Below are 20816 nucleotides of genomic sequence, written 5' to 3'. Positions count from 1 at the left end.
CACAATGTGATGAATCGAAGATTCTGCCGCCAACCACTGCTCTTGGCATGACATTGCAGGACAATAGGAGAGTGTACATTTTATTAATATGTCAACAAAAAAGAGATATTAAAGCTAACTTAATTAGGTTCAGTCAGTGTTCGAACTTGCTACTACCACATTAGGAGGCCAAACTGTTTAACGCGGAATAGAAAACTATTTTGACACTGTAATAAACAATTTTATTTAGTACAATGTTTAGTTCATTCATGTTTGCATGGTTTATACAAAAAGTTCAATACTTAACAAACACTTCAAGAATTTGTCTTTTAAAGTATAGACATACAAGATTAAACGTATAACTTCAAAATGTAAACATGTTTTGTACAATCAAAGTCATAATGTTAAACTTTCCCTCAAATCATAGACTTTTGCCACGTAGCGAACTCTTTTGTTAATCAAATCAAATTTGTTTCCAATATTTTCTAAAAATATTGAATATATAGAGAAATTAATACGCTTTTATTAAAATATTTAAGAGTTCATAACATGATTTTTAAAATTATGTCATTTAATATTAAAAGATGTCTGACATGATAACAGTTATGTACATTGTTAACATGACAAGATAAGGGATATCCATCTTTATGTTGATTTATTTTCAATTGATATGAACACTGTCTACTAACAGTATTAGAAATATTATGGAACTCGAACATACAGGATTCCAATAAGTCGTACAGTATACCGCTTTCGGCACAGTCACTATTTTCATAAGTGTGATAAATGATGCGGTCTACCACATGCACATATTCAATTATATACATGTTTCCATACATTATTGAACTACCGGTAAATCTCTATAATTTCAGTAATATTGGCCTTGAATTCTTCAACAAAATCTTTAGACAATAAACAATACACAACATAAATGATAATTATAACCTAGGTTACTTTAGGTGGTTTACCACCGCAGGTCTTTGGAACCTCTGTAGTGGCCTCTTCTTCGTCCTAACTATTTAGTAGTCTTCGTGTTTTTGCTTCCGGTTATTATTATATTATAGTCACATTAATAGTCGTACAGTCATCGGGTGGTTGATCCAATGTTATCCAGGCGTCTTTTAATGATTCGTGTTCTTGGCTGCGACGACAGCACTTGGTGATTATTCCATGTGTTTACAATACGGCTAGAGAAAAAGTTTTTGCGAATGTCACGTGCATATCTGTGTTTTAAAGTGTCAAGGGATACCTCTTTATGTTTGTGTCCAAAGTAAAAGTCCAGCTGTTGTTCTTTTGTCATATATATTATTCAAGATCTTGTATGTTTAAATCAATCTCCCCGTAGTCTGCGAAATTTCAAAGTGGGTAGTTTAATAGATTTAAGTCTTTCCTCGTATGACATATCTACGGTGGCATAGAGATGACATTCACTTCTCTTTTTTTAAATTGCTCTTCCACTTTTTCTCTTTCGTGGCCACGACATAGCTAACTCGTGGCCACGAGATAGAAAAGAGGAAAGCAAAACTAAATAAAAGCGAAGTGCAATTAAAAAAAGAGCGGTGCAGTAATAAAGGCAGAGTGCATTAAATAAAAGAGGAGGAGCATTTTCGTCATCTCGAGATCCCGAGTTAGTCAGCCAATCAATTTTGGCGTAACATGTGTAAATATTCTGTACGCATATATATATAGTTGGTCAAAGCAGGCAAGAACCTTATATAAGTTCATTTAAACATAACATACTACTATTAGTACTACTATATACTACTACTACTGTTGTTGTTGTTGTTGCTGCTGTTACTACTACTACTACTACTACTACTACTACTACTACTACTACTACTACTACTACTACTACTACTACTACTACTAACTACTACTATACTACATTTTAACACATTTTGTAAGTCATTTATGATCACCCCACAAATAGGATAGGTCCTAGAACGGAACCTGAGGAATGCCGCTGGTGGACATCGTGCCATTGTGCTAGCTCCCATAGACTTTGTACCCTTTGTTTCGGTTGGTTGAAAAATTATGTACCATTTACATGTTGTTTACTGCATGATGCCATATTTTTCCAATTATATATTAATCTTTTGTGTGGGACTTTTTCGAACGCCTCCATGAAATATGTGTATATTGTGTCAATTTCGCCGCCTTCATCTAGTATGCTAGTCAGTGGTCCATAACTCTGAGTAACTGTAGGTTGGTTGATCGGCACCAATAATCCAAACTGCTATCAGTGAGTAAATCATTAGAGTTCATATGGTCAACTATCCGTTGACGAATTAATTTTTTCATAAATTTGCAGATTACACTAGTAAGACTGACTGGTCTATAGCTTGAGGTAGTTTTTGGTATTTACACCCAATAGTGGTCATTTTGCTATATAAAACGCGATCATACGATAACAAAAACATACCAACAAGTGGTATGCTTTATTAAACTTTTTCAACTTGTTTGTTTTTGTTACAGTTTTGATTGACGTTTTGCGCACTGATAATTGTAGTGTGTCACCCCACAAAACGCAACTGTTACAAACAATTTTTTCTCACAGTATCTTTTCAATACTTGTCAGCATTTTCAATAAAAGTGCAAGACAGATCGATCTAAACGACTAATACGTTCGTAATTTCACAATTTAATATAGGTAGTTGAATTATATAACTCATTGTCAATGATTCATGTGCAGAAAACTTTCGAAATAAGTAAATATGTACCGGCAGAACTTTAACATTTTTCGATATTTAAATCCTTAATTGTTATTCGGATATTGCAACTATACTTTCCGAATGTTGTTTATTGTTTGCTTTTTCGAAATCTGTCATTTATTGAGTTTCAGTTATTATCATGGTCTCATCTCGTAAAGGATGAACATTAACATTCTTGAATGATTCTTTGTGAATTTTAACAATCCATAAAATAAAATTGTGAATCGCAACATTAAAAATGATGATTTGATCTGATGTGCTGCAATAAATAATGTCCAAGTTATTTTGTGTTTGTTTCACAGTAAAGAGCCAGAATGGTGGAGAAACATATCAAGATGACTCAAATATCTGGAGAGGATCAACTCGGTGACATGGCGCATCAAGAAGGCTTGTGGAAAACATGATGTTAGTAAATTTAGTCTGTTGGTATGCCAACCCATGCGAAAGACATCAGCAGCCAATTGTATAAGTCTGGATAACTCTTATCCATGGATACTTTGGTTTCTTCATTTTTTTGATAAGACAACCAAAAGTTATTGCTAGATAAGAGTTATCAAGATTTATACAAATGGCTGCAGATCTCTGACGGGTGCTGGAGGTTTCGGTAAATGACAAGTTCGGTAAATTGGATTTATATAGTAAATGCCATGGAGGTTTCGGTAAATTGGTTTTTAGGTGGTTTACCTACAATGAGGTGTTAATGACACCTATATTGGCTTACAAAACATCAGGGGCATATATTTGCAAACTGTGGATTAATTTTTAGTTGAGCAATTAATGCTATGCCTACGGAAAGAATTAAGGGCATTTTAAAACCGTTTTAAAAATCTAACTTTTTAAACGAATCTTTAGGAAATAAAAAAAAAGGTTCTTGTAAAATAGTAGACATATTATTAAAAATTATTTCAGTTTAAATATAAAGCCCAATAGTATTTTAGACCACCGAAAAGCACTCAATTTCCAATAATATACATGAGGTAGTTGCCAACATAATGAATATGTTGCTCAGCTCTTGCCACGTGCAGGCCACCTCTTGTAGAGCCAATGTTTAATTTTATGCACATATTACAATACACCAATCAGCAGCAGAGCGCAGAATACGCTACAAAAATTGTGCGCTTTATATATAACAATATTTTATTTTATTTCTGGTTGAGAAAAACACAAGAAAAAAAACAATATGTAACATATAATACTGTGAGTAATTATAAAAAGAAATTAATGATACGCGTTATGTTTATATTTGTTTAAGTGCGCGTGCCATTGAACGTTGAGTTAAGGAAGAGATGCAAACTAAATTACACATAATTAAAAACTGATAAAAATGACATCTAACATAACGCCAGCAGACCCGAATGAATACATGTGTATAAGCAACCTGCTGTGGTGATCCCTATCTTATCAGCTTAATACATAGGCACCTGGCTAATGTTGGAACAATGGGATTTACGGTCAAAATACTGATTTCATCTTTTGCCTGAACAAATCCGTTAAATAAAAAAATACTAACTGATTAACTTTATAATCCGTTTATTTACCATATATTATAAATAAGACACATTTAAAACATGGATACAATATATATAAGACATATTTGAATCTTTCATTTCATTAAAAAAAAATAAGGGCATAGTCATATATAAATAAGATACATTTATGACATAGTACAATAAATAAGACACATTAGCATATTCAGAGTTTCCTCATTTGAAAATGACATATCAATGTAATTTTGTATTAAAAAGTGTGTGAATGTCCGAGTTTATTCACAGGTCATCGCTGCTTCTTCATGCGCCTGTCGTGTGCTGACCTGCTTGTAGGAAAAGAACGAAACAATAATTCATATAAGAAACAAATATATCGGATAAAATTATTATTATTTTTATCTGATACACTTTATTAAGGTTTTTCCAACTAATTGTATAAAAACATATATTCAAAACAAAAAATCATGACCTAAAGATAAACTTTTAATATATAAATTACCTCCCTTGATTAGAATATTAATGGGTTGCAAGCCTGGATATTTAATATTAACTTTGCAAACATCTCTAAATTGATAACATCAGCTCCGTACATTTAATCAGATAATTTTATTAGTGCCAAACAACTCAATTAATGTACACGCTTATCGACTAAAGGTGCGATAATCCCTATTTATACCAATTTACCGAAACCTCCACGGCATTTACATATAAATCCAATTTACCGACTTGTCATTTACTGAAACCTCCATACTCTCTCTGACATCCGATACAATTTGCTGAGGTCCAGTAACATTTCGAAAGTTTCAAACAAAAAAAATATGTAAAACTTAGGTTAAAAATGAACACGAAACAAAAAATATTAATGAAAAAATTCTAACTGGTTTATGTTTTTTTTATTATGATAGATTATTGACTTTAAAATAAAACAGATTTACCAACCAGTGTGTCAATCTCTGCTGGTGACAAAAATCTCAAGCATGATTCTAAAACCAATCAAATACTGCACCTTGTTTCTAAGTGGGATCACAAAATTGCATCTCTCGCTAAGAATTTGTTACAGGCCATGTCAAGATAATATAAAGCCAATATTAATATCATAGAAATGCTTATCACTTTCTTAATTAACAATATGGCTGGAATTTAAGAGAACGGGATTATAAAATTTAAACAAAAGAATTTTTAGGGTATAAAACGGGAAAAATACCTATTTCGGCACTGACATCGCATCTTGATTTCCTCGTGATAGTCACCTCTGAGGTACTGGTGTTTTATATGCTGTTCAAAATTACTTGTATATAAATAAAAAAAGCTTGCTGCTCTTTTATTTATTTTTTTCCATATGTTTTCATAAAACTGGTTTAAATTAAGTTGTTATTTTATTGTATTTAGAAATGGTATATTTTGAACATCATTTTTATAAAATTAAACTCTATAAAATTTATTGCTATTATTTGGTTAACACAGAAAGAGGTCAAGTAAAATCTATTTAGGTCCGGTTAATATTTTAAGACCTCATGTCCGGTTAGATTTTTTTACTTTAACATGGGTTGTGGTAGGCTGCATATTAATTTTAATGATGCAACTTTTGAGATACTCTGACAAACCACTTTTTTTTTACAAATTATGGCTAGTTATTAGTAATATGTGTTCTACATGCAGCCCAATCTTTCTCTTTTTTATAAATAATTTCAACATTAAAATTGTGTATTCACCCACTCAATATCATTAAGTACATGAAATATAAATGTGTTAGTGTTAAAAAATAGACAATGTGACAAGTTACTGAAATACAGAAATACAATAAGAATGCTGGACTACCCTTCAATTGCTGGTGCAATGTGTTTTGTCTAGGATTAAGAATACTCTGTGTATCAGAGAGGAAAATAGTTTTTAATGACCGTCACAGTGTGATGCAGTTTTGCTCATTAAGAATGTGCATGTATTGTGCATAAAAACTTACACAAGTGTGATATTTTGTTAAAAAAATGCAAGATTTTAATGAAATTGATAAAAGCCACATTCACTTTAATGTTATGGATTCAATAGAAATGACATTCAGTTTTTGCCACAAACTGTTCAATTGAATGCTAAAGTTCTATATCTGTACCAGGTGGAAGGCATGTTCTTCGTGAATGAGTTCCTGGAGAAGTTGATGTTTGATGAGCTGAGCAGTCTTGTCGTTCTGGGGGCTTCGGGGGCTTCCTGCCTGGCATGAAGCAGATTGGCAATGTGGCGGCACTCCCTGGGATAGTCGGGGTTTGTGTAATATTTTGACGGAAATATGTAAGATACCTCAGTTTTTTTTTGGCCCAATTTTATAGCCGAATTTGGCTATGTTCCCAGTCCCAAAAAATATACTTTTTCCCAAATTGTGGCAAAAAATTCCCAATTTCCCCCCCAAATTTTTTTTTTTTAAAGAAGTGTTCTTATGCGTATTTTATCTCAATTTTAATTCCATTACATCTAACAAAGTATTATATGATTTGTTCTTTTATTTTTGAATGTTATAAGAGTTATATGAAATTTAGTATTTCCCTAATCAGTGGACTTTAAGTGTGAAAAAAAAGGCAAATGAATTTATTTTCCCAATTTCATGAAAATGCCAATAAAATTCCCCAATTCTAAAGCCATGGGCTATCTTCCCAAAAGTGGAAAAAAAACCTGTACCCATATTAAAGACATTTCTTACGAGATTCAAGTTTTATAGGCTTCATTTCTATCCCTGAGATACTGATGAGTAGCAATAGCATAAGACCTGAACAGACTGCAAGTTACTCGCAGGCTGTTCTGGTTTTTATGATGGTTGCATGGAGCCATTTTCAGTTTGCTTCTGAGCAGGAAAGAGTTAATATTTGGCATGGGCTATTTGTAAGTTTGGGAAAAGACAGCATACAGAGGGAGTAATCACTAATCACGTGATTATCAAGATGGCGACATCCATGCTGTTCCCGGTATTTTTCGCCGTTTTATACCCTTTAATAACTTGTATTATTTTTTAAATTCCGCCCACTTTCCAGCCATTTTAGCCAAGAAACTAACTGGCGTTTATTTGATAGTAATATTTGCCCTATATCTCGACTTCACTCTGTGCAAAATTTCTTAGCGGGATGATCTAATAAGGGCTCCACTATGAAAATTGCGGAGAGTAAAGTCGAGATACAAAGCGAATTTAAATACAAAATAAATGCTAATCACTTTTTAGCTCACCTGATTGCTCAGTTGAGCTTTTGTGACCGGTCTTTGTCCGTAGTCCGTCGACATTTGTTCGTAAACACTCTAGAGGCCACATTTATTGTCCGATCTTCATGAAACTTGGTCAGAAGCTTTGTCCCCATAAAATCTCGGTCGAATTCGAAACTGGGTCGTACCGGGTCAAAACTAGGTCGCTAGGTCAAAAAAAGAACAAACTTGTAAACACTGTAGAAGTCACATTTCATGCCCAATCTTCATGTAACTTTGTCCAAATGTTTGTCTTAATGATATGTTTGTTGAGTTCAAAAGTGGTTCCGGTCTGTTGAAAACATGGCCGCAGTGGGCGGGGCAGTTTTCCTTATTTGGCTATAGAGAAACCTTGTAAACACTCTAGAAGTCACAATTTTCGCCCAATCATCATGAAAGTTAGTCAAAACTTGGTTTTATTGATATCTCGGACGTGTTCGAGAATGGTCCAGATTGGTGAAAAAACATGTCCGCCAGTGGGCGGGGCATTTTTCTCTATATGTATATAGTGAAAACATGTGAACAATCTAGAGTCACATTTTTGGCCCAATTATCATGAAATTTGGTCAGAACATTTGTTTCCTTGATATGAGATTTGAGTTCGAAATGGTTCCGGTCAGTTGAATAACATGGCTGCCAAGGGGTGGGTGGGCAGTTTTCCTTATTTGGCTATAGAGAAACCTTGTAACACTCTAGAAGTCACAATTTTTGCCCAATCATCATGAAAGTTGGTTTAAAACATTGGTTTTATTGATATCTCGGACGTATTCGAAAATGGTCCAGATCGGTGATAAACATGGCCGCCAATGGGCAGGGCATTTTTCTCTATATGTATATATAGTGAAAACATGTGAACACTCTAGAAGTCACATTTTTGGCCCAATTTTCATAAAATTTGGTCAGAACCTTTGTTTCCTTGATATGAGAGTTGAGTTTGGAAATGGTTTCTGGTCAGTTGAATAATATGGCTGACTGGGGGGGGGCAGTTTTCCTTATTTGGCTATAGAGAAACCTTGTAAACACTCTAGAAGTCACAATTTTTGCCAATCATCATGAAAGTTGGTCAAAACATTGGTTTTATTGATATCTCGGATGAGTTCGAAAATGGTCCAGATCGGTGAAAAACATGGCCGCCAGTGGGCGAGGCATTTTTATGCCCCCTGTAGGGTGGGCATATAGCAGTTGAACTGTCCGTCAGTCAGTATGTGTGTATGTCAGTCTGTCCGTCTGTCCGGAAAAAACCTTTAACGTTGGCCATAACTTTTGCATTATTGAAGATAGAAACTTGATATTTGGCATACATGTGTATCTCATGAAGCTGCACATTTTGAGTTATGGAAGTTTAAGGTCAAGGTCATCCTTCAAGGTCAAATGTCTAATATATGGCGTCTGCCGGTCCGTCCAAAAACTTTAACATTGGCCATAACTTTTTCACTATTGAAGATAGCAACTTTATATTTGGCATGCATGTGTATCTAATGGAGCTGAACATTTTGAGTGGTGAAAGGTGAAGGTGAAGGTCATTCTTCAAGGTCAAATGTCAAATATATGGCGTCTGTCTGTCCGAAAACTTTAACATTGCCCATAACTTTTTCAATATTGAAGATAGCAACTTGATGTTTGGCATGCATGTGTATCTCATGAAGCTGCACATTTTGAGTGGTGGAAGTTCAAGGTCAAGGTCATCCTTCAAGGTCAAAGGTCCAAATTTTATTATTTTTTCAAAGCGGCGCAATAGGGGGCATTGTGTTTCTGACGAACACATCTCTTGTTCTCTATATGTATATAGTGAAAACATGTGAACACTCTAGAAGTCACATTTTTGGCCAAATTTTCATGAAATTTTGTCAGAACATTTGTTTCCTTGATTTGAGAGTTGAGTTTGAAAATGGTTCCGGTCAGTTGAATAACATGGCTGCCGGGGGGGGCAGTTTTCTCATATTTATATATTAAAAAAGCTTTTGAACACTCTAGAAGTCACATTTTTTGCCCAATCATCATGAAACTTGGTGAAAAGATTGGTTTTAAATATATCACATTATTAATGCCATAATTATATCCCTTAGATTGTCCAAATTTTCATTATATTATACAAAATCCTTGTAAACACTCTAGAGGTCACAATTTTGTTTCAGATTTTATGAATCTTGGTCATAACATTTATTTTTGTAAGCAAAGTTTGATGTTTGGTAAGGGGGTCAACTCAACATATAGGTCACCAGGTCAAATCTTACAAAAACAAAATCACTCCATATGCCAGAGTTTTGGTTTAATAATGTAGGGATAATACACGTTTTCGAGGGCATGATCATCTGCGGGCGCTCGAAAAATCCGTTCCTGGAACGGATTTTGAGAGCGCCCGCAGATTATCAGTCCGAGAAAAATGTGTATTTTCGCTATTATTGCATAAACAAATCACACATACCAAAATAATTTTAAATAACATTGAAAACCAATGTTTTCTTCATTCGACATCGACAACATAATTCGATTATTTCAATAAGTTCAAGGTTGTGTTTTACATATGCCTCACTCGGTCATCATCCGAAATGACGAGGCTTTACCTTCGGATAGGCAGTTTTCGATTTAAAATGTGTTTAAACAGTGGATTAATGCAAAGTTGAAATGCAGCCGCGTAAAGTAAGAAATGAGGAATTATTTTGGAATTTACAGCAGGTACGTTGAAGGTACATAAACACTTACATTTACAGCATAGTCTTTTGAAACTGTTGTGTAAATAACCTTAACTTCAATGACGTTGCCAATACAATAAAGCTGTTGTCAAGAGAGTGCAGATGGTATAACTTGAAAAGTGGATTGAAATAGTCATTATCCCTGCATGCATGAGGAAACTGGTGCTTATTCAGTTCCCCATTTATGCTTGGAAAGTCGTCGAAGGCTGGAGAAGGGAAGTAACTGCGCGTAGACCAGATTATGGATATGAAAAACACATAACAGGGCTTGAACGGCAAGTGAATCGCATTGTTAATATACGATTTCTCCCGTTCAAGCCCTCCTTTTGCCAAGTTTCTGCACCCCGCCAGAGGGCATTATAGATAGAGTGTATGCAATAATGATGAAACTTTACCAGGATGTTTGTCTGGACAATATCTAGGTCAAGTTTGACGTTTGGTAAAGATCGAATGAACCGACTCCTCTCAGGTGAGCGAACTAGGGCCATCTTGGCCGTCTTGTTTTACTGATACGGCTGGAAAGTGAGCGTGGTTTAAAAATTAAACAAGAGTAATAAAGGGTATAAAACGGTGAAAATTAACTGTCTCATCATGGACATCGCCATCTTGACTATTACGTGATTACCCCCTCTGAGCATAGCAGATATTGCAATGATTTTGTTTTCACAATTGAGAAAAGTATCCATACAGTACCAATGGGGACATTTTTGTTGAAAAACCTTGAAATTGGGAAAATTCTTTCATTAAATCTTCAGATTGGTAATTATGTAATTTTTTACTGCTTGGTATAAAATGCACAAATCAGTTCAAATATTCAGTTACATTCATTTTGGCTTGAAAATTTCAGTTCCTCTGCTCATATTATTTTTTAACTTGTATATAATGCACATTGAGAATAAAATTCTTGAAATTTTGCTTCTTTTTGTGAATTGTTCAATTGGCAATTGGGGATTTTGTAATTTTTTCCTTAATACCTTTTTACGGGTACTTTATAAAGAAGGAAAAGAATCGCTGTATTAATTTGCACCCAGCAATACTGTCAGTAATTAAGTGTTTTTGGTGGCTTCAATAAGGGCCAGTGTCCACTTCTCTGGAGTAAATATTCCACCTCCATGCAGTGCCAAAACATCAACTTTGGGGAAAGGGCCACGACCTTTTTTTCGGGGGAAAAAAGGCACAATTTTCTGGCTTTGGGGAATAAAAATACTGAGGGAGATTGGACATTTAGAGAAAAATGCATGATTTTAAATAAATTTTTGTAGGGTAAAGGGCCTTTTTGATTAAGGGGAAGAAAAAAGAGGCCCCTTGCTAAGAAGGGTTTTTTGGCCCTGCCATGTACCCTTTTTATGATGTAAGTTGTTGTACTTAAACAGTGAGAATGTTGTTTTAGTATATATAAATTAGACTTAATTGGAATTATCAATAAACCATATATTTGTAAAAAAAAGAAAATAGTTTATTTTATTTTCAGAAATCTATTGGTTTACCAGATGTGCATAGTGGGTACGGATTTGCAATTGGTAAGACATTCTAGCAGGAACTGATAGTCTGCTTTTAAGGCTAACATTGACAATAATATTTTGATAATTGATACAGTCAGTCATTTTGAATGAAAATACAAGGAAAAAAATTAATAATCTGAATGAAGCATGCAAACAATTTCTAATTGTGTATAAAAAACAGGCTTTGTGGCATGGTCAAGGTCACAATTCAGAGTTGAAGGTACGCAGGCAGATTTGTAAAATAAGTGGGCTACTATTATATTAAGTGAGTTTTTCTCTGGGTTTGGCATGACTTTGGCAATTTTTAAGTTTGGATTTACCAGCATAATAATTGCTGAATGGTAAATATTTAAGGAAGAACTTTAATAAATAGTTTAGTCAAACAGGTGTATTATTGTTTGCATTATTTATGATGTGATATTCCAAGCAAAGTCATACCATAAAACACTTGTTCAATCTAAACATCTGATTTTCAATTTGTTGTTGTGAGAAATATTTTAGTATGCTCCCCGAAATATTTTCGGTGGAGCATATAGTTGCCAGTCTGTAGTTCCTAACTTCCTTACTTCCTTCCTTCCTTCCGTCACACTTTTGTTACAGTTTCTCATAGCACCTTCAATACTTTATAGATCTCTTTCATATTTGGCATGTAGGTACCTTGCATGGACCTCTACCTTTTGATGAGGTTTGAGGTCACTGGGGTCAAGGTCAAGGTCACCGAGGCTAATAATAGATTTTTCCGTCACACTTCTGTTACAGTTTCTCATAGCACCTTCAATACTTTACCGATCTCTATTTTTGGCATGTAGGTACCTTGCATGGACCTCTACCTTTTGATGAGGTTTGAGGTCACTGGGGTCAAGGTCACCGTGGCTAATAATAGATTTTTCCGTCACACTTTTGTTACAGTTTCTCATAGCACCTTCAATACTTTACCGATCTCTTTCATTTGGCATATAGGTACCTTGCATGGACCTCTACCTTTTGATGAGGTTTGAGGTCACTGGGGTCAAGGTCACCGAGGCTAATAATAGATTCTTTTAGCTGGTTATTTACACAAAGATTGACATAGCGCATCATCGGGGAGCATCCATCAGTTTCAATGATGTTTTTGTTTATCGAGCATTTAGATGTGTGGTCATTTACATGTGCTTGTTTTATGGAAAATTGAAACACACTTTAATTACATCTACCTTACAATTATATAAATACAATATTTGCATTTGCATGTTAATAGTGACTTCTGATCTGCTAATCTGCCCATGTGCCCTACCTTCTTTACCCAAATTAATCCACCACATAATTGTTCAAAGTAAGTTGTCAATAAGTGGCCATATATATAATTTCATCAGGAACTTCAATTGTTGACTTTTATATGTAAATAATTTTTATTCAACAATCATATGTTACTCCATACTTAGATTTTTTAGGTTTAAACAATATTAAAGTAGTTATTTGAACAGACATGTAATCAATACATTACAAACCAGGGCCCTCAATCTGTCAAATCCACGGCCGAAATTTGGCCGCATTCCCCCCTAAAAAGTATACTTTTTTCCCCTTTTTGGGGGAAAAATTCCCCCTAAAAAAAAAACATAACTTTTTTTTTTTTTTATAGATAGATGTCTCATGATTATTATATCTCAATTCTTTTTTAATTTAATCTTGTCAAACATACTAAATTATGAAATGAGCAATGAATATAGTGCAAACATGTACAAATGTAATAATTAGAGAGTAAGTTAAAAATCCCCCAATAAGGGGAACGCCGCGAATATTCCCCCTGCTATGGGTAGCGACCCGCTTCCCCTAAAATGGATTGAGGGCCCTGCAAACATACATACTACTTGTAATAAAGTATTCCAAACTGTTAAGTACTGCTATTTTGCTACTACATTAATTCTGCAAAGTGAAAATTGACAGGATTGAGGAAAAAACGTGAGGCTATGTTTGATTTATTTGTCTTGCACATCTTCAGGAAACATGGCAGCCTTTGACATGGCAGATCCCAACTCTGTCATTTCGCCAGGTGGGGTTGGCTTTGACATAAACTGTGGAGTGCGACTCCTGCGGACCAACCTCACAGAGAAAGACGTGCTGCCAGTGAGGGAACAACTGGCTCAGAGCCTGTTTGATCATATCCCTGTAGGCGTGGGATCCAAGGGGATCATCCCAATGAATGCCAAGTGAGTGTGACCAGAACTTGAATAATTTGATCACTAAGATAGAAAGCCTATGTACATAAAAAAACAACTGTAGGAACCAAGTGGTTATCATAAATTAGATTGCACTTTATGTCTTCAAACACAAGAATAATCACACTACTCCCCCGGTCAACTGCAGTCATTTGAGTCGCATAAAGTAAAAACTAAAAATATCATTTGTGTGTCTAATTTGCAAGTAAAGAATCTGATAGCAATAACTGCCTTTTTGTTTTATATGATAAAATATGACGACACTTTCCGCCTTAACTAGATTTTTGCTAAGAAGAGACTTTCTTGAAACGAAAAATATCATAAAAGCGGAAAGTGTCGTCCCAGATAAGCCTGTGCAAACTGCACAGGCTAACTTGGGATGACACTTTACGCACATACATTAACCCCCTTTTTGACAGAGTACGGACCAAATGTTGTTTGTTTTCAGAGACTTGGAGGAGTGTTTGGAGATGGGAATGGACTGGTCCCTAAGGGAAGGTAGCAATCCATTAGAAAATTTAAGCTTTTCTGATTGTCTTTTTGTTAATGATCAGATTTCAGTGTGACTGTTTTGATTTTCCATTAGCTTCTTTGAGAAACTGTACAAAGTCTATGAAATATCTTAGTAAAGGCTATTGTGAAAATTTTGCATTAGTGCACTTAACTTACAGTATGTTTTAAAAAGTCTAGTAAGATAGAAATGTTTTTCAGGTAATAGAAAATATTGGCTTATGTGGCACTAAGGGTGACAATAAATGTAGTCTTAAGGAAGCATTCATATAAAGGCCTCCAGATGTATTATGTGAAAAAACTGTGGTGGTTGAGGGTATGGTGTCCAAGACAATGTTGTTAGCTCTCTAGTTCAAACAGTTTTATTTCAATCATCATGAAACTTGGAGATAATGTTTGTGGGTTAATCAAGTTCAACAATCAGCCAGATCACCTGAAGCACTTCTGATAACCATCCCATGGATTATAAAAAATTGCAAAATTAATGATGTCAGCTCTCTAAATCAAATACTGTGAAACCATTTATATTCGCCACCACGAAATTTCGTTATTTTTTAAAAAAAGGACGTTTTTGTCAGCACTTAAATTCACCAATTACTGACTTTGAAAAAAAAATTAAAATAAAAAATGCTTCAGTCAATATCCGAATTGTTTGTCAAACATGTCCAAAATATATTGTGGTTGCGATAAATCGTAGTGGGGAAAGAGGGAGGACACTTGAGAGTCACTTGCAGGAGGTGAGGCCAGTTTGTCACATGCCAATATACTAGTCTTTTGTTATCAGGTGATCAGTAATGGGCCCCCATTAGTGTATCATTTATTCATTATGATTATCGGATTAGTGGAACCGAATAACTGTTTATGAGTGTTTGAAACAGTGATGCCAATTTGTCTTATTCATTTACTATCATGGCAGAACTGATAACAACCTTACCTTTATATGCGCAAATTAAAGAAGGTGCGAACATTAATGGTTATAATTAGTGTTAACAAACTGTTTGGTCAGTTTTCAATAAAGTTTCAAGAGTTTTGCATCGTAAATATTTGATCACTTTAAGTACAGTAATTTGTCTGACATGTCATTTTTAATAATGTCAATGAATTTAGCAAATTTAAATTAATAAACTTACTTCAATATAACGCAGATGACCGGGTCCAAGTCTCGATAAATGTGTTTAAAAAAATTGAATGCAATAGTATTAAAAGCAATGTTTTATTGCGTCATTATCAGTCATTGGAAAAACGTGCTTCCCGTGGATTTCCTGAAAATGGCGCAAAACTGAAAGTGAATTTCTGTAAACAATTACCCTACGTTTGGATGGAACTAATCGTCTTATAAATGGCTAATTTCTCTTTATCTGTTACGTTTTCAAATGCTACAAATAACAATAATTTGAAACATGTATCATAAAATTTGTCAAAGTTGTCAATGACCAAAAAAAATCGATAGCCCATAAACGAAACACAAGCTATTTTCACACCTGTATTGTAGTTAAATGCTAACAACCAAACACAAATCAATATGTTCTGTATTAATTTGTAACGAATGCGGAGAATGTATATCAGTCAGGTGTTGATCACACATCATCATCTTTTAATTTCGTTTGTCTTTGATCCGGATCCGCTGCGTGGAGGCTGTATAATCTGCAACAACACTGAAAAACACAATGCACACAATGGGTAATAAAATTGTTAACAATTAGCGCTAATCATTACTATTCTACCTAAACGAGGTCAACGCAGTCGATACAGCTGTACTCCACTCGCTTTTTACAGCAATGTCATGTGTCAGTTAACTACACTGTGTAATCTACACGAGTCAAAACCGGATTATCTTGATTACGAAACAATCGGAGTATGTATGCGTAGATTACGTTGGATTTTAATGCAGCGTGCCTTCGGTAATTCAGTCTTAACTTTGTTCATATATGGTACATGATTGTTTGTTAGGATCTTGAATTCGGTTGACTGATGTAATACACGAAAATTAATGCCTGACAACAGTAGTTGACATCATATCATCATCAGACTTGGTGCCTGGAATGTTTGTGGGCATGATAACTCGACAAAGTTTGATACACAGCCAATACCTTAAAGCACTTAAAAATTATTGCCTTGACAAGTTGGTACATGTACTCTTGTTCATAATGATATTACTGCTGTGTTTGTAGCTTGGTCATTTTTGGTCCGAAACTAAGTAGCTGAGCAATTAAAAGAAAAGCTTGTCAGATTTTCCATCAGAATATCTGTCACAACATTTGTTTTTATAAAATCTCAGACATGTTCAAAAGTTTCTGGTCAGAAATACGGAAAACTGACCAAATTGAAAGTGAGTGCCATCAGGCTGCATTTTCAAAAGAAAATAAATGAGCCTCTTTCTGTGAAAACAGTTTTAGTGCATGTATGTAAAGTGTTGTCCCAGCTTAGCCTATGCTGTGTGCACAGGCTAATCAGGGACAACACTCTATGCATTTTAGTTGTTGTTGTTTAAATAAAGCTTTTTAGCAAAAATCCAATCTAGACGAAAAGTGTCATCCCTGATTAACCAGTGCGGACTTCACAGGCTAATCTGGGGTGACACTTTACGCACATGCATTAAACACAGTTTTCCCGGAATGAGGCTCAAATAAATGAAGACTCAATCTGACGTTGACCATCTGTCCACTTGTGTGCAGGTTACAGCTGGGCTGAAGACAAGGAGCACTGTGAGGAGTACGGGCGCATGTTGCAGGCGGACCCTTCCAAAGTCAGCCCTCGGGCAAAGAAAAGGGGCCTTCCACAGGTAAAATGAAAACCCTTTCAAAGTGAGCCATTATGAGCCCTCTGGCAAACAAAAGTGGCCTCCTACAGGTTGTAAGATGAAAACCCTTCCAAAGACAGCCCTCAGACGAAGAAAAGGGACCTCCCAATGGTAAGATGAAAATCCTTCCAAAGTGAGTCCTGGGACAAAGGAAAGGGGCCTTCTACAGGAAAGATTAAAAGCTTTCCAACGTTAACCCTTGGGCAAGAAAAAGGGGCCTCCCACAGGTAAGATGAAAACCCGTTTAAAGTGAGCCCTTGGACAAAGAAAAGGGGCTTTGCACAGGTATGCTGAAAACCCTTTCAAAGTGAGCCCTCAGGCAAAGAAAAGGGGCCTCCCACACATGATGCAGACCCATTCAATGTCAGCCCTTGGGCAAAGAAAAGGGGCCTCCCACAGGTATGATGCAGGCCCATTCAATGTCAGCCCTCGGGCAAAGAAAAGGGGCCTCCCACAGGTATGATGCAGACCCATTCAATGTCAGCCCTTGGGCAAAGAAAAGGGGCCTCCCACAGGTATGATGCAGACCCATTCAATGTCAGCCCTCAGGCAAAGAAAAGGGGCCTCCCACAGGTATGATGCAGACCCATTCAATGTCAGCCCTTGGGCAAAGAAAAGGGGCCTTCCACAGGTATGATGCAGACCCATTCAATGTCAGCCCTTGGGCAAAGAAAAGGGGCCTCCCACAGGTATGATGCAGACCATTAAATGTCAGCCCATGGGCAAAGAAAAGGGGCCTCCCACAGGTATGATGCAGACCCATTCAATGTCAGCCCTCGGGCAAAGAAAAGGGGCCTCCCTTAAGTATGATGCAGACCCATTCAATGTCAGCCCTTGGGCAAAGAAAAGGGGCCTCCCACATGTTTGATGCAGACCCATTCAATGTCAGCCCTTGGGCAAAGAAAAGGGGCCTCCCAAGATATGATGCAGACCCATTCAATGTCAGCCCTTGGGCAAAGAAAAGGGGCCTCCCACAGATATGATGCAGACCCATTCAATGTCAGCCCTTGGGCAAAGAAAAGGGGCCTCCCACAGGTATGATGCAGACCCATTCAATGTCAGCCCGCTGGCAAAGAAAAGGGGCCTCCCACAGGTATGATGCAGACCCATTCAATGTCAGCCCTTGGGCAAAGAAAAGGGGCCTCCCACAGGTATGATGCAGACCCATTCAATGTCAGCCCTCAGGCAAAGAAAAGGGGCTTCCCACAGATATGATGAAGTTATAATGAATTAAAATAGACAACAGTAAACATGTTTAAATGAACTATTTTCATTTTTATGAAAATGCTGTACAATTATTTTATGATGCGTCCATGTGCCTGCCATATAGGGCTGCAACGAATCCAAAAAATTGGTTCGGATCCAAATCCGAATCCAAATAAGGTTTCTTCAGATTTTGTTCGGATCCAGATCCCTCAGATAAGACAAAATTAGAAATTGTCTTAATTAAAGAAATCAATGTTTTAAAAGTATAATTTGACTAAAAAACATTAAACATTTATTAACAAAAAACATAACAAATTTCTTGTTTAACATTGTAGCAATGTCAGAATAAAACAAAACCTCAACACTTATTCACTTAATAGTTTGCTTGTTAACATACACTTTAAACTGTTCATGCAGTTTGATGTTTGTTTTCACAAAAATTAACATATCAACATTGTCCGGGTCCAGGCAAGCCCTTTGAGCACTGATGAGGTCTCCTGCTGTGGAGAAGATTCCCTCACTGGGAATTGAGGTTCCTTGCATCACAAGATAGCATTTAAACTTATATATAGTATATGACGAAATATGCTTGCAATACATGATGCAGGGACACAATTTGACAGGTCGCGAAATTATGCAAAATTTACCTGAATAACATTCCAGCCACACTGGATCCACTACTGTTGTTTTTAATACAACTCAGAAAGACAATAAGAATTGAAAACTTACTTATTGCCATTAGGAATTGCATTTGCAATGTGTAAATCCTCCATGATTTTGAATTAGTTTTGCTTTCGGTGCTCATTACGGAATGTCCAATGACACTCTTAGACAATAAAGGATTTTGAATGATCTGCTATTTGACTGTCATGCGTAAAAATATATCGATTATTATACGTATCTTTTATCTTTTAAACAGAACCAGTCTGTATAAAAACAATACTTGTGAAAACAGCGCTAGATTACATACAACTATGAAAATAAATATTCGGAACCGAAATTTCCAGGAGTAGATCTGTACCCGCGAATCTGAAGTTGGATCCGATATCATCGGATATTTCGGGTACCCGTTGCAGCCCTACTGCCATACCATGGTGAACCCAATCCAAAAATTGTTTACAAACTTATTGTTGTTCATAGTCATACCCATAGCATGCTTTCATTCTAACAGTATATTTCGAGAATCATTGACATACACGCCATATGTCCTGAATTGTCTGGGATTGTCCCGGAAATGAAGAACGTGTCCCGCAGTCCTGGAAATCTGTCAAATGTCCCGGATTTTACCCTATCTTAGGCTTAACTGCACCTCGAGTCTGTGTTCCCACTAATCCGCAGCATCGCCATGGCAATGCCTACCCGAATAGGTGACTACCATACGTGTCAAAATCGATCAATTAACAGGGATCCTGTCATCATATTGATTGTCTCACGTTCCCAGTCAAACCGAAAAGGCGACATTGTTTAATGTGGTTGTTAATTGGCTTTAATATACTAAGTTATAATTTCCCGCTGCGTTAGGGCAAAGAAGTTGTTCACACATCTGAAATCCAACATCGTTGATTAAAAAATTAAAAGCAGGTTATGTTCGCATGTTTAACCGACAAAGAAGTTGAGTAAAAAAATTAAGCATATAAAATCGTCATCCTCACTAGGTTTATTTCTGTCTTGTTTTAAACCCAGTAATTATGACAAAAAAAGTATTTCGGATAGGCTTTCGAACTTAGCAATTTACGATGTGAAAAAAAATGCGTACCAAAAATGCATATATGTTTATATATATATCGCTATATGTATACATGTCCCGGAAAATCGTCAACAGTCTCGGAAAATTGAGCTCAATGTTCCAGAATTGGTCTGAAAATTTATGGCGTGTATGATCATTGACATTTATTAATTTCTTTGTAAATTGATGTCATTTTAGCACCAATATTTACATTTGCCATTAGAGGTTATTCAAATGAAAGGAAACAGGATTCCTATGACAATTTAATGCGGCCCAACAGTTTTAGGGCTTCAAAAATTAAAATTTAAATATTAACTTAAGGATGAACCAGTATTTACTTGAATTGAATTTAACTTTTCACCTTTTTGGTGTATGAACTGTCAGAAAAATATTAAACCTACGATAAGTTTTGCTTCAACACAGACAGCTTTTGTGTAAATAAGGCATTAAATTTTCCTTTATTTTCTCCCTAAATCTCTTTTCCTTATTTAGGTTGATGGTATAATGTAATTTGCTATAAACAGTTAATGCAAATTAATGTCAAAATGTTTGTTTTGCCTCCACACTAAGCCTACGAAAAGTTTAATAGCCAGTGTAGTGTTTAAAAGTACCTCTGTGTTACAAATGACCATACTCCATGCAATAGTTGGGTAGTAATTACAACATTCAAATTAGAGTGTTATTTTATGGTTCTCATATTTGGAGCTCCCTTCGTTTTCAGCTAAGCACTGGAACTGGGAACTGGTATGCAGGGATGTGTCAACTGTTAAAACATATCTGTTAAAGAA

General features: G+C 35.8%; 1 protein-coding gene across 1 annotated transcript in view; it reads left to right on the top strand.

Annotated features, from left to right (window-relative positions):
- LOC127864348 (RNA-splicing ligase RtcB homolog) overlaps positions 1-20816 on the top strand; it is a 35766-nt gene that overhangs the window by 978 nt on the left and 13972 nt on the right. The window contains 7 exon segments of the mRNA XM_052403995.1: positions 4463-4506; positions 6288-6342; positions 6345-6433; positions 11561-11609; positions 13570-13777; positions 14235-14284; positions 16972-17078. Coding sequence (XP_052259955.1) covers positions 4463-4506; positions 6288-6342; positions 6345-6433; positions 11561-11609; positions 13570-13777; positions 14235-14284; positions 16972-17078 — 602 coding nt within the window.

Source organism: Dreissena polymorpha, chromosome 1 (genome assembly GCF_020536995.1).
Source record: "Dreissena polymorpha isolate Duluth1 chromosome 1, UMN_Dpol_1.0, whole genome shotgun sequence".
Classification (NCBI taxonomy): Eukaryota; Metazoa; Mollusca; class Bivalvia; order Myida; family Dreissenidae; genus Dreissena; species Dreissena polymorpha.
The sequence above is the reverse complement of the archived record's forward strand: the minus strand, read 5'-3'. Positions and strand labels throughout refer to the sequence as shown.